We start from the raw sequence: 26,798 nt of genomic DNA, 5'->3' as shown, positions 1-26,798 counted from the left end.
CCCCCATAGACCGCGCGTAACCTAACTTTGAAATCATCCCAGGTAACTGCTTCTTGAAATGAAACACCTCTTAAATACGCACTCGCATCCCCCTTAGAAAATTCTATAAAACTTTTAGCTTCTTGTAATTGTACAAAAGGGTCTACGATTTGTTTGGCATTTAAATGGGCATTGACGGATGAAATCCATGACTCCACATTTTGTGTCAAGAACCCATTGACCCGACCCTGAAAAGGAAGGATTGCTGACCTGGCATTTTCAAGCGTCACAATTGGAGGAGGATTAGTCTGGCCTACGCCACTAGGTCCAGGGGTAGGGCTCACAGGGGGAGTCATGACTGCTGTATTTCTTTTCCTATCTCTTCGACCCCTTGCAATTCTATCAAAATATCTATATGAATACAGACGTCCACTGCGTAAACGCATATGTATAAAAAAATTCCCCAAACAATGTTACTAATCCCAAGACATTTCCCGAGAATTTCTGAAAGAAAAAGGAATTAGCACAAAGAGAGAAAAAATTCTAGATGAGAATTCGGAGTTGAACACAGTTTCCTTTAATGAACGGAAATAAAAGATTAGCAATTCACTCACCCCAGCAATAGACTAACGACTCGTGATAACTACACTTCACTGCCCAAACTGGAATAAATTCAAAAATTTGTACTTAGCTTATATATGGTTCTGTGTGATGTCGACACATCCTCTCTCTCTCTCTCTTGATGTTTTGTTAGCGATGTATCGTTCGAGTTTCTTGTTGAATGTAGTGCTTCCTGGATATGTTTTGCAAACGTTGAACGTCAGTCCTTGGGTTTCCTAGGATGTTGATTGCAGATCCAGTTCATCGGTTTGTATTCATAACATTCATTAAATGTTAAATATTTCGATGGACTATATTACTTAGTCAAAATTGCAGATACATGTAGATAACGTTGAGTTCTTGAAGATCTTTCCCTGGTTTTACAGCTTTTATTTTGAAGTCTTGAAGATCTTTTTCTGGTTTTACAGCTTTTATTTAGAACTTTTGAAGATCTTTCTCTAATTCTTAGAGTTTAATATTATAGTTACTTGAAGATCTTTCTCTGATTCGTAGAGTTTAACCGCTGCCACCATTTAAAAGTGTGCTACTTTTATAAGCACACATTGAGTATGTGTTGTTTAAGATGTGTAAAGCTGAATAACGAAGTACATCTTATTAGCTTTAAAAAGTATTTATTGTTTAAAAACAACAGAGTTAAACATTTCCATCAGAGGAGGGAGCTGGTTTGGTCAGATGACCAATTCTGGTGAAGTATAGATATGAACTGACTAAATTATCGATATCACAGATATCGTATGCTTAGTTGATGTAGCAATTTTATCACAATCTCGGAAGACACCTGCATCCGGTGACGTCACAAACTTTCACACACTGATGCATTGGTGTTGACGTTTAAGAAAAATGTTACATTGTTGAGGCTGCATTGTGCATCCTGTTTATGATTTGAGTGACTACAGCAAATCCCACGGCTAGCATCTTCATCCAAAATGACATATTACGTCATGTGTTTTAAACATGTAATAATAATTATTTCACTTATTACATATATATATATATATATATATATATATATATATATATATATATATATATATATATATATATATATATATATATATATAGTTTATATATGTGTATATACATGCATGTATATAAACTTTTGCAGTATATGAATATTCTGTGTATATATGTATATTTTTGGGCTCAAGCCATGTCGTCCTGATGGAAGTTCCTATAGGGTAGCTTCCTAGGGTATATTACAACTACGGCGATATTCCCAGAGAATTTACCTTAAGGTACCAGAATTCTAACTCCTGGAGCGAGTATCCCTCGTGAAAGGGATATCGCGACATATCAGAGGACGTATTCTTGACACGCCACATGGCAATCTACATCCTGGACAGAGATTTCGTCTCGTAGGAGGTGATTGGCGAGATACGAATTCGGGAAAGAAAAAGGGGAGCCGCTCCCAAGGCTTCCCTATCCTCCGATTCGTATGCGTGCCTGGCGCCAATCCTGGCGCCATCTGTATTCCTTTTTGCGTAGCTTAACAACTCGGTGTTTTTTCCTGTGTTTCTCGCAAATCTTGGATTTATTCTACTTTTTCATGGCTTTTCCGTCTTCGTTGGCCTCTGATAAGTTGAGTATCATGTCTTTTATGTATAAATGTAGGCTCTTGGTAAAATTTTGAGTGATTAATAGGATTAATCTTTGATACAAGAGCCGTAGCCTACCAGAGGCGTCCTGGACGCTGTCGCTCGCTAGGTATAAATTTAGTTAGTCAGAGCGACATTCCTGGTTGTTTTGCTTTAATAAATTTTAGCTATTTAGCATTACATAGGATTTCCTTTCGTGCTTAGTATTATTTGGCGAAGTATTCGCCATTTTGGCCTACGCTAGGCCATGTAGCCTAGTCGTTTGGTCCTAGTACTTCATGCATGTTTTTGGTTTTTCCGAGTGTAATTAAAATTTTATTGAAGCTTTAGGCTATATTTTATACATTTAAGACTGTGTGGAATATTTCCAAGATAGTATACGAGTGAGTTTCGGTGATTTAGGTAATCGATGCTCTTGGTGCCTAGGCTAGTTGCTTATGGAGCCTTAGTATACTTTATCATACTCCCCGGTTGCTTTCTTTTCTTTGGAGAAGGTATGCAATCCCTTTCCCTCTGTTTAAGCCTTGGGCTTATCCCTAAGTGGTTTTTTCCGAATTTATTTTCGATAAAACTATACTGGGGTGTTACTGTACCTTCCTGTTCCTGTAGTATGGTTCAACAGGGACAGAACAACAGAGTTTTTTAGTCTGAGTCTGTGTTGTCTGGCTTGGGGCTGAGTCCCCCTCGCTGGCCTGACACAGACAAAGGGAGCTTAGCTCCCTTAGGTCACTACCGAAGGTTTCTGTGGATATGATTCCTTCTTTTGTGATCTACCAGACTAGTCCTGGTTGCTGTTCTCGGGGGAGGATAAGTTTCTTTCCCTGGGAGTAGCAACACCTTCCTTGCTTTGGTGCTCTGGGAGCTGGCAAGTATTGCTGGCCTTCCCCCTTAGATCTCCCTTAGGCTAGGATAAGTTTCTTGGCTGCGGGTGATCTGTCACTAAAGCAAGGTTGGTAGGACCCTCTTGTCCCTTCCCCCTCTTTCTCCGTAATGGCCTAGCCATTACTGTACTGTACGTCGTTCTACATCTGGACCTAGTATAGGTTAGGATGTGGAATTGACTCAGCCCCTTGCCAGCCGGCAGAGCTGCTGGCCGGCAAGGGTCTTATGTTTTCGAGTGCTGCCCGGACCTCTCTTGGTCCCTCATCCATGCCTGCCTGTAGAGCCAGAGGGCATTGGTCAGGAAGCCTGAATTAGTTTCTCCCCTTCCTTATATGCACTCTTTCGGTTGCCGGGCTTGGAGGTTGTGTACACTCTTATCCCGGCATTCATTCTATTTTTCTTCTAGTGCTGTACCTGACCCGGCAGCCGGGCAGGTGTAGTCCTCTGGTTCTTTTGCTGCCGGCTGGCATCGGTCTTGTACCTTTGCCGGCCGGCTTATGTCAGCCCTTGTCTGCCGGTCACCAAGAGTGTGGCCGGCAGCTGGGTACTACCTTGTGTAGTTGCTGGCCGGCAGCCATTGCCGGCCAACATTGGCTGTTACCGGCCGGCAGTTGCTGCCGACCGGCACATGCATTTGAACCAGAGTGCTGCCGCCTTATAGCTGTTAAGTAGTATACTTTAAAGCTAGTTAGGGTGTGTGGCGGCCGGCAAAGGCAGGCCGGCACGCATCCCCCTATACTGTACTAGTATTCTTCAGTATAACATATACAGTAAGAAGAAAACTATGGTAAGGGTTTTGGTACAGCACTGTGTCTTCTAACACTATTGTGTTTTCTCAAACATCCCTTTGCTGTTGCCCTACAGATAGGAAAGTGAGTTCTTTCCTGTCTATTATGCAGGATTTTAAAATCATTGCTTAGGTGTGAGCTCCACCTGTTTCCTCTGGAAACCTTGCATTGGTTACTCTAGAAGAGATTAACCATTTTGATTTTATTATCTGGAAGGCTGCAACAATGGGTTGTGAGGGAAACACAAGTGTGTGTCTTTCCTTTATGAATTGTTATGCTATACTATGCATATCCAGTGATACATAGTTCACTTGATACTCATGGAAATTTCTTCTCTTTACAGAAGGACACTCCGAAGAGCGGAAGTGCTTTCTGCAACGTCCGCAGCAAGAACCTCTGCGGACATGAGTTTTGTAGGAGACACGCAGCATACACTGTCTCCAAGGATGATCTCCGGTATTGGGACCCTCAGGTATGTACTGTGTGCACTAACCTGATTACTGAGACCTTTAATTCCCCTAGGACAGAGGAATCAAGGGATATAGTTAGGAAGAAGCTTCGTACCTGGGTAAGGGGCTTCCAAAAGAACACTTCTGGCCCTTATCTTCCAAGTGAGAAGATGAGGGCGTATCTTTTCCCTAAGGCATCAGCTGATGCAGTGATTCCCCAGCCTCAAGAGGAGATCCCCTAAGTTCAGATCCAGGTGGATCCTGAAGTCGCGGTCGCGATGCAAGACATCCAGTTAGATGACAGGATGTCTGATGTGGACGGGTGTCGGGAGGAAGACCTCCTGGCAGAGGCCCAGGATGAAGTTCAAGCCCCAGACGTTGTAGAGGTAGACGTCGACGAGGTGTCGGCTACTCCGGTTCAGATTCCGGAGCCTATTCCCTCTACATCGGCCGGTCTCCCAGTAGAGCTGGGACAGGCCCTCTCTTCTATTGTTGGAATGATCCAACAAATGCAGAAGGAGAATCAGGAGAAGGCGGCTGCAATGGAACTGCGAATGCAGTGCCTTGCAGAATCACATGGGCCCCAGAAAAAGCTCAATGTGAAAGACCTTCCCTTGTGCTCAGATGCTAACCCATGGAGGTATGCTGAGCACATGCCGATGACGACTGGAAAGATCGTCTTCTCGGATAAGCTGGGCTCAGTTCCCCTGGAGGAGGTGGAATTCTGGCCCAGCAAGGCATCATATCCGGACTGTTATGTCCGGCTGAGGAAGGAACCAGCTTCAAAGGAGGAGACAGAGCCGAAGGAGGTCATAGTGATGGACCATGCTAAGGCTCAAGCTCTACTTTCATCCTCGATGAAAGAGAGGGGCTTCTCTAACTCAAAGGTAGCCGCATTGAATAGGAAGCTCCCTTCCTTTTTGTCCTCGCCTACTAGAGCCTTCCCCTTTTTACAGAAAGGGTTTCTGGCTGTACTAAAAGCAGTCGAGGCCGGCAAGTCTTGCCCCTCCCTAGAGGAGTGTAAACCCTTGTCGCTGGCCCTGCCTATGGACCACAAAGACTGGAAGGACGTCCATCTTACGTTCTCAGTTGGAAAGTTGGAGGCTGATATTGCCGGACGTCAGTTCGGCGAGGACCTCCCTAGCTGTCTGACTTTCTTTTGCGAAGAGAGTTCGATACAAAAGAAAGACTGACTGCCTCAATGTCTCTTCAGACTACTCTCGAGACGATGGCAAGTGACCCCAAGGTCCATGAAATGTTCATGGTAGTGGCCAAGTCTCATCTGGCCACAGTGACGAAGGACCTTTATGGCTTCGTCAAGGCAAGGAGAGCTTGTAGGGAGTTCGTGTTTACCTCGGCTACGGTGAGGCACGAGCCAAGGAAACTAATCTCCTCCAACATTTGGGGAAAAGACCTTTTCCCTACCGACTTGGTCAAAGAAGTTGTTGATAAGGCCGCCTTGGAGAATAGAAACCTTCTCCAGAAGTGGGGCCTGGCTATCAAAAGAAAGTCTTCCCCGGATGAGGGTCCTCAACCAAAGAGGAAGACTATGAGGACTAGGCTACCGTCTCGGCCAGCCAAGCCTCTTAGACAGCAACAGCAACTGCAATTGCCATTGCCCCCAGTGCCCCAGATCGTGGCACAAACCCCGACCACTTTTCAGTGGGTACCCCAGGCCGTGTCGACACAGTCCACGGCATTCACCCCAGCGTTCGAAGGGCAGTCTACTTCCTTTCAAGCAAAGCCTAGAGGAGCAGCCAGAGGCTCGTCTAGACGCCCCTCAAGGGGAAGGGGATTCAGGGGTGGTTGTGGTCATTCCGGAAGGCAAGACCTCAGGACGGCAGTCCAAGTGAGGTGATACCGGTAGGAGGGAGACTTCTGAAATTTCGGGATCGGTGGACCTTCGATCCCTGGGCCCACAGCCTACTCAAGAATGGACTGGGCGGGAGCTGGTACAGCACTCCACCCCCGTGCCTTCGGTTTTTCCAACACTCCACCCCCGTTATGGAGGAGTACGTTCAAGAACTGTTGGAGAAAAAAGGTGATCCGAAGGGTGAAGCCCATCAATTTCTAAGGGAGGCTGTTTTGTGTTCCCAAGAAAGACTCGGAAAAGCTCAGAGTCATTCTGGACTTGTCGCCACTCAACAAGTTCATAGTGAATTGCAAATTCAAAATGCTAACACTGCAACACATGAGGACCTTACTGCCCAAGAGGGCATATTCCGTCTCTATAGACTTGTCAGACGCCTATTGGCACATTCCAATTAGCCATCGACTCTCCCCCTACCTAGGGTTCAGGCTACAACGAAGACTATACGCCTTCGGAGCCATGCCATTCGGGCTAAACATAGCCCCAAGGATTTTTACGAAGCTTGCGAGCGTAGCTCTCAAACAATTACGCATAAAAGGAATTCAGGTAGTAGCCTACCTGGACGACTGGTTGGTGTGGGCAGCATCCGAGACAGAATGCTTGCAAGCTTCCAGTCAAGTGATCCAGTTCCTAGAGTACCTAGGCTTCAAGATCAACAGAAAAAGTCTCGACTTTCTCCATCTCAAAAGTTCCAGTGGCTGGGAATCCACTGGGACCTTTTGTCACACCGTTTCTCCACCCCGGCGAAGAAAAGGAAGGAGATAGCGGGTTCTGTCAAGAGACTTCTAGATTCCGAAAGGATATCAAGACGCGAGCAGGAGAGGGTACTGCGCTCTCTCCAGTTTGCTTCGGTGACAGACCCAGTGCTAAGAGCACAGCTAAAGGATGCAATCGGAGTTTGGAGAAGTTATGCATCAAACGCGCGAAGAGATCTGAGAAGACCAGCCGCTTCGGCTAAGTACTCTTCTCAGGCCTTGGTCCCAAGCCAGACATCTAAAGAAGTCGGTTCTTCTTCAGCCACCTCCCCCGTCGGTGACGATTCACTCAGACGCCTCGAAGGAGGGATGGGGAGGTCACTCTCATCGGAAAAAAGTCCAGGGGACTAGGTCCAAGCTATTCAAGAACTTTCACATAAAACTTTCTAGAAGCTAGGGCAGTGCTCCTTACCTTAAAGAAAGTCTCCCGCGTCACTCGATCCACATAAGGTTGGTGATAGACAGCGAGGTAGTTATGAGATACTTGAATCGACAAGGATCGAGGTCACCACCTCTCAACCAGGTGATGTTGGCCATCTTCCGATTGGCGGAAAAGAAGAAGTGTTACCTGTTGGCAGTTCACCTTCAAGGAGTCCGCAATGTGACAGCGGACGCTCTATCCAGGTTCATACCGATAGAGTCGGAATGGTCCTTAGACGCAGGATCATTCTCCTTCATTCTGAATCAGTCCCAGAACTGCAGATAGACCTCTTTGAAACGAAAGACAACAAGAAGTTGCCCCTGTACGTGCCCCGTACGAGGACCCCTTAGCGGAAGCAGTGGACGCGATGTCCCTCGACTGGAACAGATGGTCCAAGATTTATCTGTTCCCTCCTCACAACCTTCTGTTGAGGGTCCTCAACAAACTGAGATCCTTCAAGAGGTAGCGGCAATAGTGGCCCACAAGTGGCCGAAGTGTGGTTCCTCCTGGCATTGGAACTGTAGCTGAAGTTTGTACCGCTACCAGTTCCAGTTCTGACCCAGCGAGTCTAGAAGTCAACTGTCTGCGCTTCATTACAGAAAACCCGGACCCTGCAGCTCATGATTTTCTCTCCCTAGCGGTGAGAAAGCGTTTCGGGATTTCGAAAGCCAGCATAGACTTCCTTGAGGAATATAAGTGCAAATCTACTAGAAGGCAATATGAGTCATCTTGGAGAAAATGGGTGGCCTTTTGTCAAGGCGAAGAATCCGCAGGAGATCTTGACAGACTTCTGCTTATCTTTCTTCTCCACCTCCATGGTCAAGGATTGGCAGCTAACACGATTTCAGCGTGTAAGCTGCTTTGACAAGACCCATTCTATATGCCTTCCAGGTCGACCTAGGTAACGAGATCTTTAATAAAGTCCCGAAAGCCTGTGCTAGGCTCAGACCTTCAGCACCTCCAAAGCCCATTTCATGGTCTTTAGACAAGTTCTTCATTTCGCTTCTCTGTTGAGCAATGAAGAGTGTGCGTTAAAGGATTTGACACAAAAAGTTATTTTCCTATTTTGCACTCGCGTCCGGGGCCAGGGTTAGTGAGATTGTAGCCTCTCGAGAGAGGTAGGTCGTGTTCAGTTCCTGGATGGGGGAGAACTGAACCTGTTTCCGGATCCTACGTTTCTCGCCAAGAATGAGTTACCCACCAACAGGTGGGGTCCCTGGAGAATCTGCCCTCTGAAAGAAGATGCATCTCTATGTCCAGTAGAATGCCTAAAGGTCTATCTTCATAGAACTTCAGACTTCAAGGGTGGTCAACTATTCAGGGGAGAAACATCAGGCTCAAATTTATCTCTGAATCAACTCAGAGCGAAAATCACATATTTTATTCGCAGAGCGGATCCTGACAATACACCCGCAGGTCACGATCCGAGGAAAGTTGCCTCATCCTTAAATTTCTTTAATTGTATGGATTTTGAACATCTCCGTTCATACACTGGCTGGAAGTCTTCCAGAGTGTTCTTTCGCCACTATGCGAAGCAAGTAGAGGAACTAATGAGATCTGTGGTAGCAGTGGGTCGCGGTGTTAACCCTACTGTTTAACTCTGCGAGGAACAGTGGTCTTAATTGGGACGATTAATTCCAGGGTGAGTGTGTAGTTACATACTGTACTACAAACTAAGTGAGGGCACTGTGTTGCCCATGTAGACTGTTCCATTTCCGAAGGAGAACTTAGCATAAGTGCAGACATGTGTGCCGAGCGTTTCTAACGCTAATGTCATTGATTTGTAATACAGACTTTTATGACTTTGATACCTCGGTATCTTAAAAGTGGCATTTAATGTTTTTCTTTCAGACAAACAAGCTCTGTTTACTATCATACTTATGCTTAAAGCTTTGGGTTATCCTCTTCTTATGTATATATATATATATATATATAATTGTGGTTAACCTGTCTATTTATTGCCTGTCAATAAACTGGTTCTTGAGAACCTTGCATCTCCTTCACCTGTGTCAATTTATTGGTATAATTGAGCATTCATTCTATGTACCTTATCTGGGATAATTCTAATAGAATTGTTCCTTTATGCAAGCTATGTTGCATTGGTTTTCCTCCTATACGGATATAAAACCTTTGTCCAATACAAGTATTGTGCGGAGAACTGGTCGATATTTCATATTGACGCAGTGGTTCTTTACAAACTATGCTTTACTTAATATAGGGCGAGACCACTATATTAGCTTGCCTGGTATTCATACATAGGTATATGTACTCTTCGAGACTTTTCCAGAGTCTAGTAGGACTCTTCCCTGTAGGGGGCAGGAAGCTCTAACATGGTTTATAGTTAGTTGAAAAGATGTATAACGGTAACATCTTAGGTCTCTAGGTCTAGTCGACCGGGAAAAAATTACATCCGGGGAGTACGGCACGTTCTGAGAATCCACAGATACAGTAATGCTCTGGTACACTTCCATCAGGACGACATGGCTTGAGCCCAAAAAACGGATTTTGATCGAAGCGAAAAATCTATTTTTGGGTGAGATGGCCATGTCGTCCTGATGGACCCGCCCTTGCCTTTCTAAGAAAGGGCTGTAGGACCCCTCCCTACATACAGTATCTGTAGCACCTCGTGTACGCTACAAGGAATACAGATGGCGCCAGGATTGGCACCAGGCACGCATACAAATCGGAGGATAGGGAAGCCTTGGGAGCGGCTCCCCTTTTTCTTTCCCGAATTCGTATCTCGCCAATCACCTCCTACGAGACGAAATCTCTGTCCAGGATGTAGATTGCCATGTGGCGTGTCAAGAATATGTCCTCTGATATGTCGCGATATCCCTTTCACGAGGGATACTCGCTCCAGGAGTTAGAATTCTGGTACCTTAAGGTAAATTCTCTGGGAATATCGCCGTAGTTGTAATATACCCTAGGAAGCTACCCTATAGGAACTTCCATCAGGACGACATGGCCATCTCACCCAAAAATAGATTTTTCGCTTCGCTCAAAATCCGTTTTATATCTATACATATATATACACAGACATATATATACATACATATACATATATATAATTATATACATACATATACATATATTTAATATATATATATATATATATATATATATATATATATATATACATATACATATATAATATATATATATATATATATATATATATATATATATATATATATATGTATATATATATATATATATTAAACTATATTTATATATTTTATGAATACAGTATATTTGCATGTACTGTACACACACACACACACACACACACATATATATATATATATACACACATATATATATATACATACATACATACATACACATATACTGTTTGTACATACATACATCCCTAAATACAGCAGCCTTCGTATTCTCCCAACTGTTTATACATGCAAAAGCAAATGTAAAATGCATACCACCAAGTTATGGCTTAACCTTGATATTTCATCGAGATTCCAGGTGTGGACAAGATATCTGTCCACAAGCCACTGTACATTTTGTCCTTCAAAACGGAATAACATCTTGAAATCACGATCAAGTGTGGGAAAACGGGGCATGTATTGTCTAACATGCCTCACATCCACAAAATCTGCCATCGTGCTGAGAATCGGACAGAACAACCTTTCTCTTCAAACTGCAGTCTGCTACTGACCAGACTCGGCTTTTTCGAAGCATATGCTCTTTATATGAAGTAAAGGGTCTTCTTAATGTCTAACCATTTACTTTTATGTGATTATAAGGATATGCTTTTGCTCTAAAAGTAGAAGCTTTTGCTTGAAATGTTTATGAATACAAGTAGAAGGATTTCCTTCATATTTTTTCTTTATGAATACCGCCCAATAATAACTGTTGCTTATGCTTGTGTTTTAAGGGACAAATACAAATTACTTTTTGAATATGTTACTTGTTTCTACCCTTCTTGAAAAACAGCAGCAATGATACATCATTTTCAATGAAAATACATAACAGAATATCTTTATTCCTAGGTCTGTAAAAGTTCTGGATGGCCACGAAGGAGAACTAAATGGTGCTGCATTGAGTTGGTGTGGTCATTTTATAGCTTCCTGGGCTACAGATGCTTCAGTGCTGATCTGGGACATACGGAAAGCGGACCAACCAATTTATACATTGAGACATGATGCCGAGGTATACATGATGTAACAAAAGACTTCCTTTTTTCACGCACTGGTTTTTTACATCTAATTCTCTTGCTACCCACAGATATTGAGGCATGATGCCGAAGTATACACGATGTATGTAGCAAAAGATTATTTTTGTTTTCATGCACTGTTTCTAATTCTAATCCTCTTATTATCCACAAACATTGAGACATGATGTCGAGGTATACATGATGCATGTAGCAAAATGATTTATTTTTTTCGTGCACCCGTTTTACTTCTTATCCTCTTACTGTCAACAGACATTCAGACATGTTGCCAAGGTACACACATGATGCAAGTAGCAAAAGATTTTATATTTCCAGGGACTGATCCTACTTCTGATCCTCTTACTACCGTGGAACAAAGATGTATGCATTGTTTTAAAACCTCAATATCATTTCCTATGATGCAATGTTCAAATTCTTAAGATATTACCCCAACACACCAATTTAAAATTGAGGAATTTTGCTATATTTAACTGCAAACAAAATACAATCTGTTCAGATAAAAAGTGTCATTATATGAAATAATTATGTTTAGTATATCAACTAATTCAAAATCATAAGAAATACCCGTCTCTAAACACCTGAAAAGGAACTCCGGCAATCATCATTCAATAAGGAACTAATGGAATCACATAAGAATTCTTGAAATAGACTATTATGCACAATCGTGATAACAAGCTGAATAGAACCATTTGGTCTTGGTGAAGGACCTCTCTACTGTTATTAAGTACTAACCAAACATCCGAGATAAAGAAGGATTCTTATTCCTAGCAATGTCAAACTTTTCTACGAGAGTCATCACTCTTGTGAATATTCGAAGAGCCGTGCTCAAACCGAAACATAGGCAACTGAACTGATAAATTTTACTTTGAAATATAAACCTGTGTAGTCCCGTGAATCTTTGTGACACCAAACATGAGAATTAACGTACGGCAAATCAATTGAAAACATTTATTCTCACCTCCAAACTTCAGGTAAAACTGCAGAGGATGTCTTCATGAAGAACCTAGTTTGGACTTAGAACTTAATGACATAAGAAACGTCTAGAATTAGTATCTGACCTCCTAAAGAGTTTAAGACCAGAACATAAGAGATAAGGCACTAGAACTTTTACTATTGCTACTTTCAATAATAACAGATATTTCTTCTTTCACAATCTTTGTCTTAAACAGGTTGTGGAGGAACAAAGGATAGTACTTTGGTGCCGAGTATAATAGGGGATGCAATATGAAAGGCAGTGGGTAGTCTCCACTTAATGCTACTACTACACACAGGTCCGGTAGAATCACATTCCACCTAGGATGGAAATAAGACTCTCTGGACCACATCTTTTGCAAATTGTTGTTGTTTCTTACTTTTCCTCCCCCATTACAAGTAGCAGATTCTTTTTATGGAACTTTGGTTATCTTCCAGGATAAAATCTATTACTTCTAAACTTACCTCAGCCCATATACTGCTTTTGATAATGAGATTTATAAAAAGCAGAAGGCACAAGTTCGAACTTGTGAAACACAAAGTGCTTGTGAAATTAAGAGTTGTTATTGCAATTAATTTACAAATCCACTTCTCATAAATACTTTGATAAAAAAGAAAGCCCAAAATGGAAACTGGCATTATCGTGTGCTTTCAACCTCTGAAAGATTTCTATTTAAGTTCATTCCCTTCATTTAAGAACACAGCTATACTATATTTGAGCTAGTTACGAAGACGAATCAGATACTGCATGATCTAGATACTTAAAATATTCTAAAATATCAGTATTATTTCAATACTTACCTAACTACTGTGCTATAAGCTTTGAAAGCTTAGCTTTGGTTGGCTAACTAAAAAATTATACGATTACTAGTGGTTTGATAAAACTAGCCCTCACATATCCCGATACTACTACTATAACGTATGCCCACTGCTGACTATCATATTGGAAGAACTCATTACTGCTTTGTCCCCACTAGATATGGGGAGGAGGGTAGTATTGAATAAAATATAGGTAAGGGTTGAAATTAATCTATTTTATTCTAAAAATTGTATTAATTTCAGCAAGTCCTATATAATATTCATTATGCTGGAAGGTAAAAAATGGTAAACAATTATGGATACTTACAGAAATCCACCTTTAAAATTAATGATAGTGAAAAAAGTTAAAAAAAAAAAAAATACTCAGCAAGGCTCATATCCAGGATTCGACAGAAGACTTGTAATTTCTCTTATAACTCTATTAAAAGGAGCGGAGAGTAACAAAATTGAGGACCCCGTCATTACAAATCCTTCTATTTAAAGGATTAGGCCCACTCCACAATACAGCTGCCAAGAACATGAAACCATTTAAGACTAGTCAATTATCTTAAAAAGTCAACGTGCTGACTAGCCACTATCAAGTACATTAACTCAGACTCTAATAGCACAACCTGCTAATAATAAACTGCACATATAAACATAAGGAAATAAGGAAAGTTCCTTTTCTTATATAGACAGCTAATTTCTTGAATCCTAAGTGGCTTGTTATTTTTGTAAGTTAGAAAGAAAAAGTTCCTTTTACACTTGTTGGTAAATTGGTAATATTAATACATTGTACAAATGTGTTTGTGGTAGCTCTAACTCTGGTAATTACCACCAAATTTTCTTAACTCGCATTTTATCTATAGTATTTTTATGTCTTTGGGCAAAATATCTCAATAGATATGCCAAAAGTAATGTATTCCTTACTTACACATCCCTTGGGGCATGTGATGCCATTCTTACAAATTTCAATGCAGTACAGAACACCCTTGATTGTGGTCAAAAAGTTCGAATGATTGGGTTCAATTTTTGTAGTATCTTGGAATGAGTTAATCACGATGCCTTTGTTTATAAACTTAAGTAGATAGAAGTAGTTGGGTCATTTCTTTGCAACATTACTAATATATTAAGCAAAAGATTGCTAGAGTAGTTGCTGATGGGCACCATTGGGACTATAGTGCAGCGCGATGCAAAGGAAAACCCTACACCCTTGAATCTAAATTATTGACAAAAGTCTCTTCAACACAAACTTTCCCCTTTCTTTATTGAAAAAACTGAACTCTTGAAAAAAAAAAAAAAATTAAATCAAATATTACCCTTAAACTAAACCAGTAACATTCCGAACACGATTCAAAACTTAACGTAAAAAATAACACACAATGGAAAATATATAAATACAAATACATACATCCCCCTTACATAGTAAAGAGCATGTGTCTGGTTTTATATATATATATATATATATATATATATATATATATATATATATATATATATATATATATATATATATATATATATATATATATATGCATCATCATCATCTCCTACGCCTTTTGACACAAAAGGCCTCGGTTAGATTTCGCAAGTCATCCCTATATTAAGCTTTTAATTCAATATTTCTCCATTTAATCATCTCCTACTTCACACCTCATAGTATTCACCCATGTAAGCCTGGGTTTTCCAACTCTCCTAGTGCCTTGTGGAGTCCAGCTAATCGTTGCGAACTTATCTCTCTTGGGGAGTGCGAAGAGCATGCCCAAACCGTCTCTATCTACCCGTCATCATGATCTCATCCACATATGGCACTCGAGTTATCTCTCGTATAGTTTCAGTTTTAATCCTGTCCTGCCATTTAACTCCCAATATCCTTCTGAGGGGCTTTGTTCTGAAAATTAATTAAATCTATTGGAAATTGTTTCATTGTCATACCATGACTCATGTCCATATAGTCTGATTTTTTATGCAATATCACGCGATTTGATTTCCAAATTTTACTTAACCTAGCCATTGTCTGATTTGCTTTTTTCAATATATTGTATATATATATATATATATATATATATATATATATATATATATATATATATATATATATATATATATATTTATTTCCTGTCATGCTCAGTGGCATTGTCTAACGTATAATTACCCAGTCTCTTCCCGTCCCTCGGGTAAGGGGGAAAGGGAATTAGAGTGGGATTCAAAAAGCATTTATTTGTGTGAAAAGCGGCAAAAGATTCAACATTATTATTATCCTCATACTTGACCCACATATAATGCATTTCTGTATCGCTGCTGGGGCGGAGCTGGGGCTATGACCCCCAAATACCTCATAGTAAGGGGGAGAAAAATAACATTTATTCATGTGAACTCCGGCAAAGCTAAATGGTGCACAGGAGTATCCCTACTCACTGAACGGAGAATGATAGTAACTTTCCGTGGGGCGCTGCCCCCGACAGCAAGCCCCATCCCGGAAGAAAAAATGACATTCATTTAAGTGAAAAGCGGCAAGGCTGGAAATGGTTTCAATTTGTCTATGGAGTCTCCTACATACTAGATGGACAATACAAGCCATCTTGGGTGGGGGTTTGACCCTGAATAGCAACCCTAAATCAAACCCGGGACAAAAATTACCTTTATTCGTGTCATCAGTGGCAAGGCTGGAAATGGTCTCAATTTGTCCTATGGAGTCTCCTACATACTAGATGGACAATGCCAGCCATCTTGGGTGGGGCTTTGACCCCGATTAGCAACCCTAAAGCAAACCCGGGACAAAAATGACATTTTTTCGTGTGACCAATGGCAAGACTGGGAATGATCTCAATTTGTCATTTGGGGTCTCCTACTCACTAAATGGACAACAATAGCCATTTTGAGTAGGGATTTGACCCTGATTGTAACCCAACCTCAAATTTTAAATTCATTCATATGAAAACAGGCTCCTACACACAAATTCATTAAATGAAAATATTTTATAATATAAAAATGTCTACTATACAGATATGAAAGCATAATTTAAATCAATGAGAAATTAAATTTAAAAAGAGCATTACATTCTTAAATTGAATACTCCAATTGCAGTTTACTTCTGTGAAAATCTTTTCGTAGCAACGATAAAATATTTTAATATTGACGAAAATTAAATAAATGAACAATTGATCATATTCTGATAAAAAGACAGAATTCTTTATTATTTTGAAAAGGAAAAAACTTAAAAAATACAAAGATGAAAATATGTGAATGATAATTATTACATTATCACCACACATGAACTATTAATATTATAAAAAAAAAACCAAGGCCTGTTACATATTTAATCTTAATTTTTTGTATCTTAAGCATTTCATGAATATGTGATTTACCTATTTTTTTGGCAGCAAATAATAAACCTGCATATTTCCGCCTTATTTATTCTGCCGTTATACAATTTTGAAATGAAAGATAGTGCCAAAGATTCAAAGCTGATCCTCGTATGGTACAGAGGTATAATGCTATTGTGTTATAAATTGAGATTATTAGCTACTATGAATTTGAATTCAATCTAAGCTGAAAATAATTTAGGTATAATAGAAAGGGAAATATTGCATTGTCTTCTTCCTCGGTATTATTACTATCCTCACTCCATACACTATCTGAATCCTCTTTCTCCTTAGCCATCATTTGGTCCCAACCCTCTCCATTGTCAGCCTTAGTTATAGAGCTGAAGACAGGGTTTCCAGTGAATCATACAGGCTGAAGACCATCCCCAGTTTTCATCCTGTTCATGTTGGTTGGACTATCCCCACTAGTAGGATTAACTTCATCTAATCAGTTTGTTTCCACATTTTAGCTACATTATTTTTTATCCTGATATGATGAGTAAGTATTTCATAGCATGGAGGAAAGTAGGCACAGTTAATCTTCATTTTTGCCAGTGGATCTGTTTGCTTAACGCCACACGTACGCATGAAGGCCTTTTCCTTGCTTCATTGACGTATGGCATGTTAAAACCATACAGTGCACACACGTAAGAAGTCATGGCGATCATGTCTATTTCTGATGTCAGGGAACTCAAGTCTCTTACATGAATTTCTGTAGAAATTGAATCAAATCGCTAAAATGGTTTTACCTTTCCCAGTTTGTTGAAAGCTGGTGTAAAATCACACCCATTAAGGGCATGATTATCTTATGAGAGCGTTAATCAAGCCAGAGTGCCTTTCTTCAAGTTAAGCAGCAATAAGAGAAATGTTGACATAAAGGCAATGGTTACTTGAACCATAGTCCATTATCAATGACACACAAGCTGACCATCCAATGAGACTATTAAGGATAACCAACACATCAGTGTCAGACGACCTTACCATAATGGACGCACCTCTGTGAATTCTCTCACATGGAAAGCAATAGAGTGTCAGCTTCCTCATACTGAGCCTGTGGGTGACTTGGCTCATCAAATTCCTACCTATGCCTCAGTGAACATGAACTTCGTCGCTGTGCTGGATCTGGTCCACTGATAACAAATATGGGTTGATTCCATCTACCACAAGATTTCCTTTCATGATCTTTAATTGAAGGGGACACATGCTTTTTAAGCACAAGATGAATATCATCCCCTCTAAAGGAACATACTTTGGAAAGCATATCCCTACCCATAGTTTCATAAGTTGACTTGCTATGGCAAAGTAGGGTTTTATGTAGGATGCATCCACCTTCGACCACACTTTCACTGACTGGAAAGAGTGCTATCATGAACAATTGTGTCCTGATTTCCCTCGAGCAGTTTAAAGAGATTGGCCTAGTCTGTGTTGTTGCGAGTTCCATCACTATGAGTAAGGGAGAGTGGCACATCTGTAATTGGGGAGGCTGAAATGTGGTGAAGGTCGCATGTGACATGTTTCACTTTCCAGAGCTAGATGTTTTATTTTCATTTTTGCAAGAACGTTGAGGTTTAGTGTTTTCTGTGATAAAGTATTAAACATTTGTTCATGTTATAGGTTTCAGGAATCTTGATCTTTTTGCTTCACATTCTCAAATTTTAATGGAATTTCTACTCCAAGCTCTAGTGTACTTAAAATATAAACTTTTGTTTCTTCCTATACTTATTTACCTGATACACCCTTGACTAGTTCATTTGGTTACTGGGTATTTAATTGGCTACATGTATCACTAATATGTTGGAAGAGTTTCAATATCATTTTCATCACACTGGCGGGTTGTTTATTGAAGGTCTACAAGTCGACGGAATTATAATAAGGCCATACCACGCTGAGTCAAGATAACAGACCATCTTCTTAAGAAATATTTTCAGTTTCTGAAAGCAGTTATTCCTCTCATGGGCGATGCCGCATCCCTGTTAACAGTCTGCTCTTAAGTTAGATCAACTGCACATCTTGAGTATAATTTACTGGTATGTCAGATAGAGGCTGTCCCTGCATATAGAATGTTCAAAGCTATATACTATATAAAGTTCGACTGTCGAGGTTTTATAGTGAAAAAGAGATCCCTGTTTTTCATAAATTGGCTGATTTATATCAAACATCTCATCAGCATATTGCAGGTTTTGAGTGTACTTTATTATACTACTCTCTTCAGTTCCCAGTGAACTCTGTTGATTAGGTGCACAAAGATCGCCCAGTATGCCGCTGTGCTGCCATGTTGACCATCCATGCGACTTTTCAAAAATTTTTCTTACTTCACCAGCAGGAATTTAAAGAGAACAGTTTCAATTACTTTTTACATTTCTTGTACATCATCAGAGGAATGTAACAATGATTCCTGCAAGGATATGGCTTCGTCTTCTGTCGAAGTAAATATACAACTGCATATGGATCTCTTAATACACAAATTATTTTTTTGTTCCAGACTTTCAACCTTTCATGCACAGAAAGCGTACAGAGTATGATGGCATAAATCAATTTCATTTTCAACCTTGCCAGTTTTCATATTGATGACTTTTTAACATGAAGTTAAAAAAACATTGCTATCAAGGGTTAGTGCCAACTCAAAATTATCATTGGTTATTTGTGAAAATTTCTAGGAGATTCCAAATGACAAATTCAGACCATTTATAGCCTTGCCACTTGTCACATGCATAAATGTCATTTTTCCCCCGGGTTTGATTTAGGATTGCTGTCGGGGTCAAAATCTCACCCAAAATGGCTGTCATTATCCATTTAGTGTGAAGGAGACTCCAAATGACAAATTGAGACCCTTGTCACATGCATAAATGTCATTTTTCCCCCGGGTTTGATTTAGGATTGCTGTCGGGGTCAAAATCTCACCCAAAATGGCTCTCATTATCTATTTAGTGTGAAGGAGACTCCAAATGACAAGTTCAGACCATTTATAGCCTTGCCCCTTGTCACATGCATAAATGTCATTTTTCCCCCGGTTTTGATTTAGGATTGCTGTCGGGGTCAAAATCTCACCCAAAATGGCTGTCATTATCCATTTAGTGTGAAGGAGACTCCAAATGACAAATTGAGACCCTTGTCACATGCATAAATGTCATTTTTCCCCCGGGTTTGATTTAGGATTGCTGTCGGGGTCAAAATCTCACCCAAAATGGCTCTCATTATCCATTTAGTGTGAAGGAGACTCCAAATGACAAGTTCAGACCATTTATAGCCTTGCCCCTTGTCACATGCATAAATGTCATTTTTCCCCCGGTTTTGATTTAGGATTGCTGTCGGGGTCAAAATCTCACCCAAAATGGCTGTCATTATCCATTTAGTGTGAAGGAGACTCCAAATGACAAATTGAGACCATTTTTAGCCTTACCCCAGGCCATATGAATAAATGTAATTTTTGGCCTGGGTTTGATTTAGGGTTGCTGTCGGGGTCCAAATCCCACCCAAAATAGCTGTCAATATCCATTCAGTGTGAAGGAGACTCCAAATGACAAATTGAGACCATTTTTAACCTTACCCCAGGCCACATGAATAAATGTAATTTTTGGCCCGAGTTTGATTTAGGGTTGCTGTCGGGGTCAAAGCACCACCCAAAAATGGCTGGCTTTATCCACTTAGTGTGTAGAAGACTTCTGTGCACCATTCTAGACTAGTTTTAGTCTTGCCTAAGTTCACATGAATAGATGTCATTTTTTACCCCCCCCCCCCCCCCCCCCCCACAAGGCTCCTCCCCGGCAACAATACAGAATTGCATTATATGTGGGCCAAGTGTGATGATAATAATGTTGAATCTTTTGTCACTTTTCACACGAATAAATGCTCTTGGCTCCCAGTCAAAATAGTCACACACTTGTGAGAGGAGGTACCTTGAGAATAAAGGGGAAGGGAATGGGAAGGGTTGAATCTCTCTCTCTGTGTCTAGTGTGTGTGTGTGTGTGTATATATATATATATATATATATATATATATATATATATATATATATATATATACATATATACATATATATATATATATATATAGTGTATATATATAATAAATACATATAACATATTTACATGCACACACATACATATATATATATATGTATATATATATATATATATATATATATATATATATATATATATATATATATATATAGATATATATATATATATATATATATATATATATATATATATATATATAATATATATATTTATATATATGTGTGTATGCGTGTGTATATATATGTATATATAACAAATATATATAAAATATAATATATATATATATATATATATATATATATATATATATATATATATATATATAGACACATACATATACATACATAATTTATATATGCATACATACATACATAGAGTGCAGAGTGCAGAGGAAAAATATTCTAGGAGCAAAGTAGGTATAGATATTGGAAGAATTGTGGAGTACTTGAATGAAAGGCTATGAAGAAGGGAAGGAGAAATGGATAAGTATAAGATTTAAAACTTGCGGAAAAGACGAAGACAGGATTTGGGGCAACTGGAAGTTATCAAGGATAGAGATGAAAATATATTGCATAAGGATGGCGACATTAAGAGATGTAAGGAGTATTTTGAACAACTATTGAATACTGAAAATGAGAGATGAGCAGGGAGAAGCACAAATGGTGGACAGGCCAGTGATGGAGATACGGAATAAAGACGTGAAGTGGGCGTTTATTAAAATGAAAAATGGTAAAGCACCAGATCTATAAAACTTTCAAATTAACATGGTTAAGATACTAGCTGAAGAGGAGAAGGAATGGATGCTAGATTTATGAAGAGCAATGTGAGAAGAGGAAATGGTGCCTAAAAACTCGGAGGAGAGTCTAATGGTATCTATGTTTAAGCAGAATGGTGATGCCATGGATTGTGGTATCTACAGGGGAATTTCACTAACAGATTATGGTTTGAAATTTTTTGAGAGGGTACTAGATGAGAGATCGTGAGAGATTGGGAAACAGCAGTATAGAATCATGAGGGGTAGAGGGACTGTGGATGCCATCTTTATAGGAAGGCACGTACAGGAAAAGAGGCTAGAGGGAAACTAAAAAATATTTCTGTGTTTTTGTAGATCTAGAAAAGGCCCGCGATAGAATACCAAGAGAAGTGATGTTTTGGTGCTTGAGGAAGAGGAAAGGCATGGAAAAGTTAGTTAGAAAGCAGAAATGGTGTATAAAAGAACAAGAGCAAAAGTAATAACAGTTATTGGGGACATGGAAACCTTTGAAGATGGTGTTCGATTACAACATGAGTCAACACTATGCCCGTTTATATTTGTGGTGGTCATGGAGGTGCTAAGTGAAGAGATCATAAATAAAGAGTTGTGGGAGTTGCTATATGCAGATGATTTGGTGATTATTGTTAAAAATAAGGAAGACTTACAGAGAAGGGTTGTACAGTGGCAGGAGACTTCGGAAATGAGTGCTTAGAGAGTAAATGACTGAAGCTATAGTAAGTAGTAAGAAAGGACACTTATGCATAAAAGTAGAGCCTCGGGTATAAAATAGGTGGAACAATTTGGATACTTGAAATGTATTATAAGTTTTACACAAATTTGTTTTGAGAAAGGACTGATAATTTATATGACTTACAATACAATGAAAATTAAATTTTAACCTAACTTAGTTACAACCAGAAAAACTACCTAAAACTGGTCATTCTTGAATTCTATCTGAAATGAAGGGTTCCATTAAAAATTAGTTAACTCAAAACATCCCCTGCTTCCATTAGCAAATCTGGGGTCCAACATTTTTAAAAAACAAACTCAACTTCTCTTCAATAAAGTTTAGCAAATATAAAAGCACAATGCCACTATTTTACATTTGAAACTTTCCAGATAAATTTCAAGTAAAACAGTAGACACTGCTCCAATATCAATAACTTACAATTTCAAACCAGGTGTATAAGCTTTACAAATCTGTTTCTGAGCATCCACAAAAAGATTCTTCAAGAAAATGGCAGCATTTACTTACAGTCTTCTTGTAGGTTAACATGTGCCACAAAAGAGTTGTAACAAGTCATATTCAAGTAGAATTTCAATGCTCTAAGGGGACAAAGAAACTTCTCATCACCATTCCTTCTCAAAACCTCTCTGAATGGAAGTATGAGACATATATGAAGTAATGTCTTTAATCTATATTAAGTTTTAGCACTGTCACTTGGCAAAAGTGAAATCAATACTCCCTAACGGTTGAATTCCACTCGAAACGAGATAGACTGCAAGTTACTAACACCTTTTATGTTAACAAAGCTAAAAGAAACATGGTTTAGATTGCTGAATATTTGAAGTGTACTTTACACAGAGGTTCAAACTAAGGTCCTCTCCAGTACCTCGGTGCTACATCCAAATTCCACTTAATTGTGTTTTAAGCTTGAGGTTTTTCAGTAATGGAGCACTAGAAAGTAACTGTATTTACATTGTTGGCAACTAAATCTAGTCCCAAATGTTGCAACGCAGAAGTAGGACCTTTAATTGACAGAAGAGTAAAGCCTTTTTCATATCCAAGAAATCTTAAAAACTTAATATTTAACTTTTGTTTCTGTTGCTGATATCTTTCTATTTTTCGCCAGCTAATGTAACTATGCCACTGATGCTGATACAACCTATTCATAGATCTTCTGGTTCCTTTAATGCAAAGTCTAGAAGGTTTGGAAAAACCTTCGGGTAGTTTGTAGCGCTACGGCCAAGCGTCCTAATTTGTTTATTATCACTCCGACTGTTATCTTGTATAGAGTAAAAACGTTTGGAAATGGTCTACGGATCTTAAATATGTTGTGTAAGGGGGGGGGTCGGGGGGGGGGGGGGGGGGGACGCAGCCCCCCTGGGTAAGGACACGTCTTTTAGCATAGGTTAGGTGGTTTTTTTAAGTTAGCTTCTCCCGTCGTACTCGTAGGTAAGGAAACTGTTGTGTAAGGGGGGGTCCGGGGGGGGGGCACAGCCCCCCTGGGTAAGGATACGGATTTTAGCATAGGTTAGGTGGGTTTTTTAAGTTAGCTTCTCCCGCCAAAATCGTTTTTAGAACGACGGCCACAGTTCAGAATATTCCCGTTTTCTACGGGATCTGGCCGTCACCCTACAAAGGCTCCAAACCTTCCCTAAAAACTTTCCCTAAACCTCCAATACATTTTAACACACCTGAGGATGAAGAGACCACTCAGTGAGTAACAACTGATCCTTCCTGCTTAACTGGTCTGCAAAGACACTCTGACTCCCTGGAACAAAATGAAGTAGGAGAGTAATCCTCTTCGATTTTGTCCAACATAGTAGTTCTGTGCCAGAAAGATAAGAATTCTTGTTTTTGTGCCCCCTTATTTCTCAATGAATGCCACAGCTGACATGTTGTCCGAATGACAACATTCACTTTTCCTTTCACAAGACTTTGAACGTTGCTAGTAACTAGGTCATTTGTGTGTATTTGTGACTCTATAAGCAACTAAGTTTCTGACAGAATAAGATACTCCAAAGTAGCTCCCCACCTTGTCAGAAAAGCCTCTCAGAAGAGATGTACCGTGAACTTACAGTTTACGAATCCCACCAATAAACAAGTTTTGTTTGATTCTTGATGCACAGGATAGGAACTTTTTGTAATACGCCAAAGGTCCAAAATCAAAACCCTTAGCTTAGGCCATATGCTAACAAGTTCTGGTTGTTGGAAGAGTATGGGGGTGCTGGACAAACTAACAGTCGGCATGTTTCCATGGAAACCACCAACATTTCAGAGTTTTAGCATTGGCGTCATTAAGATGTAGGAACGTTGTTCATTTATACTACAAAACATCCAAAACAGTTTTAAATAATATTGATATACTTATTATATATCAGGCATCTTTTATTAATAATGTGCATACTCATGAATATTAATGAGACTCTTAAAATATTGTGCTTAAATTGTTAAAAAATTGCCTTATTTAGCAAACAAGTATGCTATGTTTAGTCATTTTTTCATATTATGAGATTTCAAAGGACGCACAAATGTTTGAAAGTCATTTATTTATCAATTTATTATTCAATAGATACACAGTATTGCTTCAGCATAGCAAAATAAGTGGATGGAGTAAAAACGATCCCCAAAAATATAAAAACTGTTATTTTGTCAATAAACGGTTTTAAAATTAATGACTGTAAATTTGCACATGCTAATTAGAACAACGTACTCTATGCACAAAATTGTCCCAGTTTGAGAACAAATTACTATCATGCCTAAGTCTGTGCTTTATACCCTATCCTGGAAAATGGGATATTATATGTATTCAGTAGTACATATAATTACTGTTGATAAACATATGTGCTATAAATTCTGCAAACATACACCATTCCAGAGCATCCAATATCAGCTTATGACCTCACATTCCTCTACTTTAGTGTTTCCCAGTCAAAACTTGTTTCAGAGAGCTGCTAGTAAAAACACCTGATGAATGACAATTTCCCAAAATCCACTATCTTGTAGACGTTTCCTCAGAGAACCAAGATACGAAGCAAGTGTGTGAAAGGCACCCAGGTGAATGATTGTCTTTATATATTTCAGGGTTCTGCCATGTGATAGTATAAGCTTTCTTGGCCACAGCTAAATCAAATGTTGTAAACATATACCTCTGACCAACAGCCCCGGATAAATTTTGTGATTCCTGAAGCACTCTCTGTGCGAAACATTTTCTGTCATTGGAGCATTTACAGGAGGCATTTATTCAACAATGGACTAACTCACATATTTCGTTCCTATAGTTAACAACACACATCCAGACCAACTATGCACAAATTTTTTGTCATGTTGCAGAATTTTCCTACACATGAACCAAAGAAAGTCTGATGCAGACGGTAATGGTCAGGAAACACACAGGGATGTTTTCTGGTTGATAATCTACGGACCTTGATTGTGTTACCTTTGCTGGCTAAGTCGATATTTCTCTCGATTCATTTGTAACTTCATGGTTTGTTATCTCCTGAATTACAATCTTGTGTGCTGAATAAGTTGTTTCAGATCCAGATGGAGTCTCCATATTTAAGTCAAAGTTATCCCAGCAGAGAAGAGTTATGATGTTGTTAGTTGATGATATTGGTGCTGAGATACTACTTTTACTTGACCTTTGTGAAACAACTATTGCTAATATTAATGAAACTAAAAGGAGATACAAATTCATCAACTCTACATCATACACGGAAGAGAAGCTTGGCCGATTAGTGACAGAATTTGGAAGGGTGTGTGAGAGAAGGAAGTTGAGAGTTAATGTGGGTAAGAGTAAGGTCATGAGATGTACGAGAAGGGAAGATGGTGCAAGGTTGAATGTCATGTTGAATGGAGAGTTACTTGAGGAGGTGGATCAGTTTAAGTACTTGGGGTCTGTTGTTGCAGCAAATGGTGGAGTGGAAGCAGATGTACGTCAGAGAGTCAATGAAGGTTGCAAAGTGTTGGGGGCAGTTAAGGGAGTAGTAAAAAATAGAGTTGGGCATGAATGTAAAGAGAGTTCTATATGAGAAAGTGATTGTACCAACTGTGATGGATGGATCGGAGTTGTGGGGAATGAAGTGACGGAGAGACAAATTGAATGTGTTTGAGATGAAGTGTCTAAGGAGTATGGCTGGTGTATCTCGAGTTGATAGTGTTAGGAATGAAGTGGTGAGGGTGAGAACCGGTGTAAGAAATGAGTTAGCAGCAAAAGTGGATATGAATGTGTTGAGGTGGTTTGGCCAGGGTGAGAGAATAGAAAATGGCTGTCTGCTAAAGAAGGTGATGAATGCAAGAGTTGATGGGATAAGTACAAGAAGAAGGCCATGGTTTGGGTGGATGGATGGAGTGAAGAAAGCTCTGGGTGATAGGAGGATAGATGTGAGAGAGGCAAGACAGCGTGCTAGGAATAGGAATGAATGGCGAGCGATTGTGACGCAGTTCCGGTAGGCCCTGCTGCTTCCTCCGGGGCCTTAGATAACCGGGGGGGGGGGGGGTAGCAACAATAGGGGATTCAGCGTTATGAAGCTTCATCTGAGGTGGATAACAGGGGAGGGTGGGCTGTGGCACCCTAGTAGTACCAGCTGAATTCGGTCGAGTCCCTTGTCAGGC

General features: G+C 39.6%; 1 protein-coding gene across 1 annotated transcript in view; it reads left to right on the top strand.

Annotated features, from left to right (window-relative positions):
- Window positions 1-14,370, top strand: part of LOC137645377 (dynein assembly factor with WD repeat domains 1-like) — a 79,132-nt gene extending 64,762 nt beyond the window's left edge. The window contains exons 7-9 of the mRNA XM_068378185.1: window positions 11,368-11,527; window positions 13,584-13,615; window positions 14,223-14,370. Coding sequence (XP_068234286.1) covers window positions 11,368-11,527; window positions 13,584-13,615; window positions 14,223-14,370 — 340 coding nt within the window. The remainder of the gene's footprint in view (window positions 1-11,367; window positions 11,528-13,583; window positions 13,616-14,222) is intronic.
- The last annotated feature ends 12,428 nt before the right edge of the window (window positions 14,371-26,798 follow it).

This window comes from Palaemon carinicauda, chromosome 8, assembly GCF_036898095.1.
Source record: "Palaemon carinicauda isolate YSFRI2023 chromosome 8, ASM3689809v2, whole genome shotgun sequence".
Taxonomy (NCBI): domain Eukaryota; kingdom Metazoa; phylum Arthropoda; class Malacostraca; order Decapoda; family Palaemonidae; genus Palaemon; species Palaemon carinicauda.
This window is presented reverse-complemented; position numbering and strand designations above follow the sequence as displayed.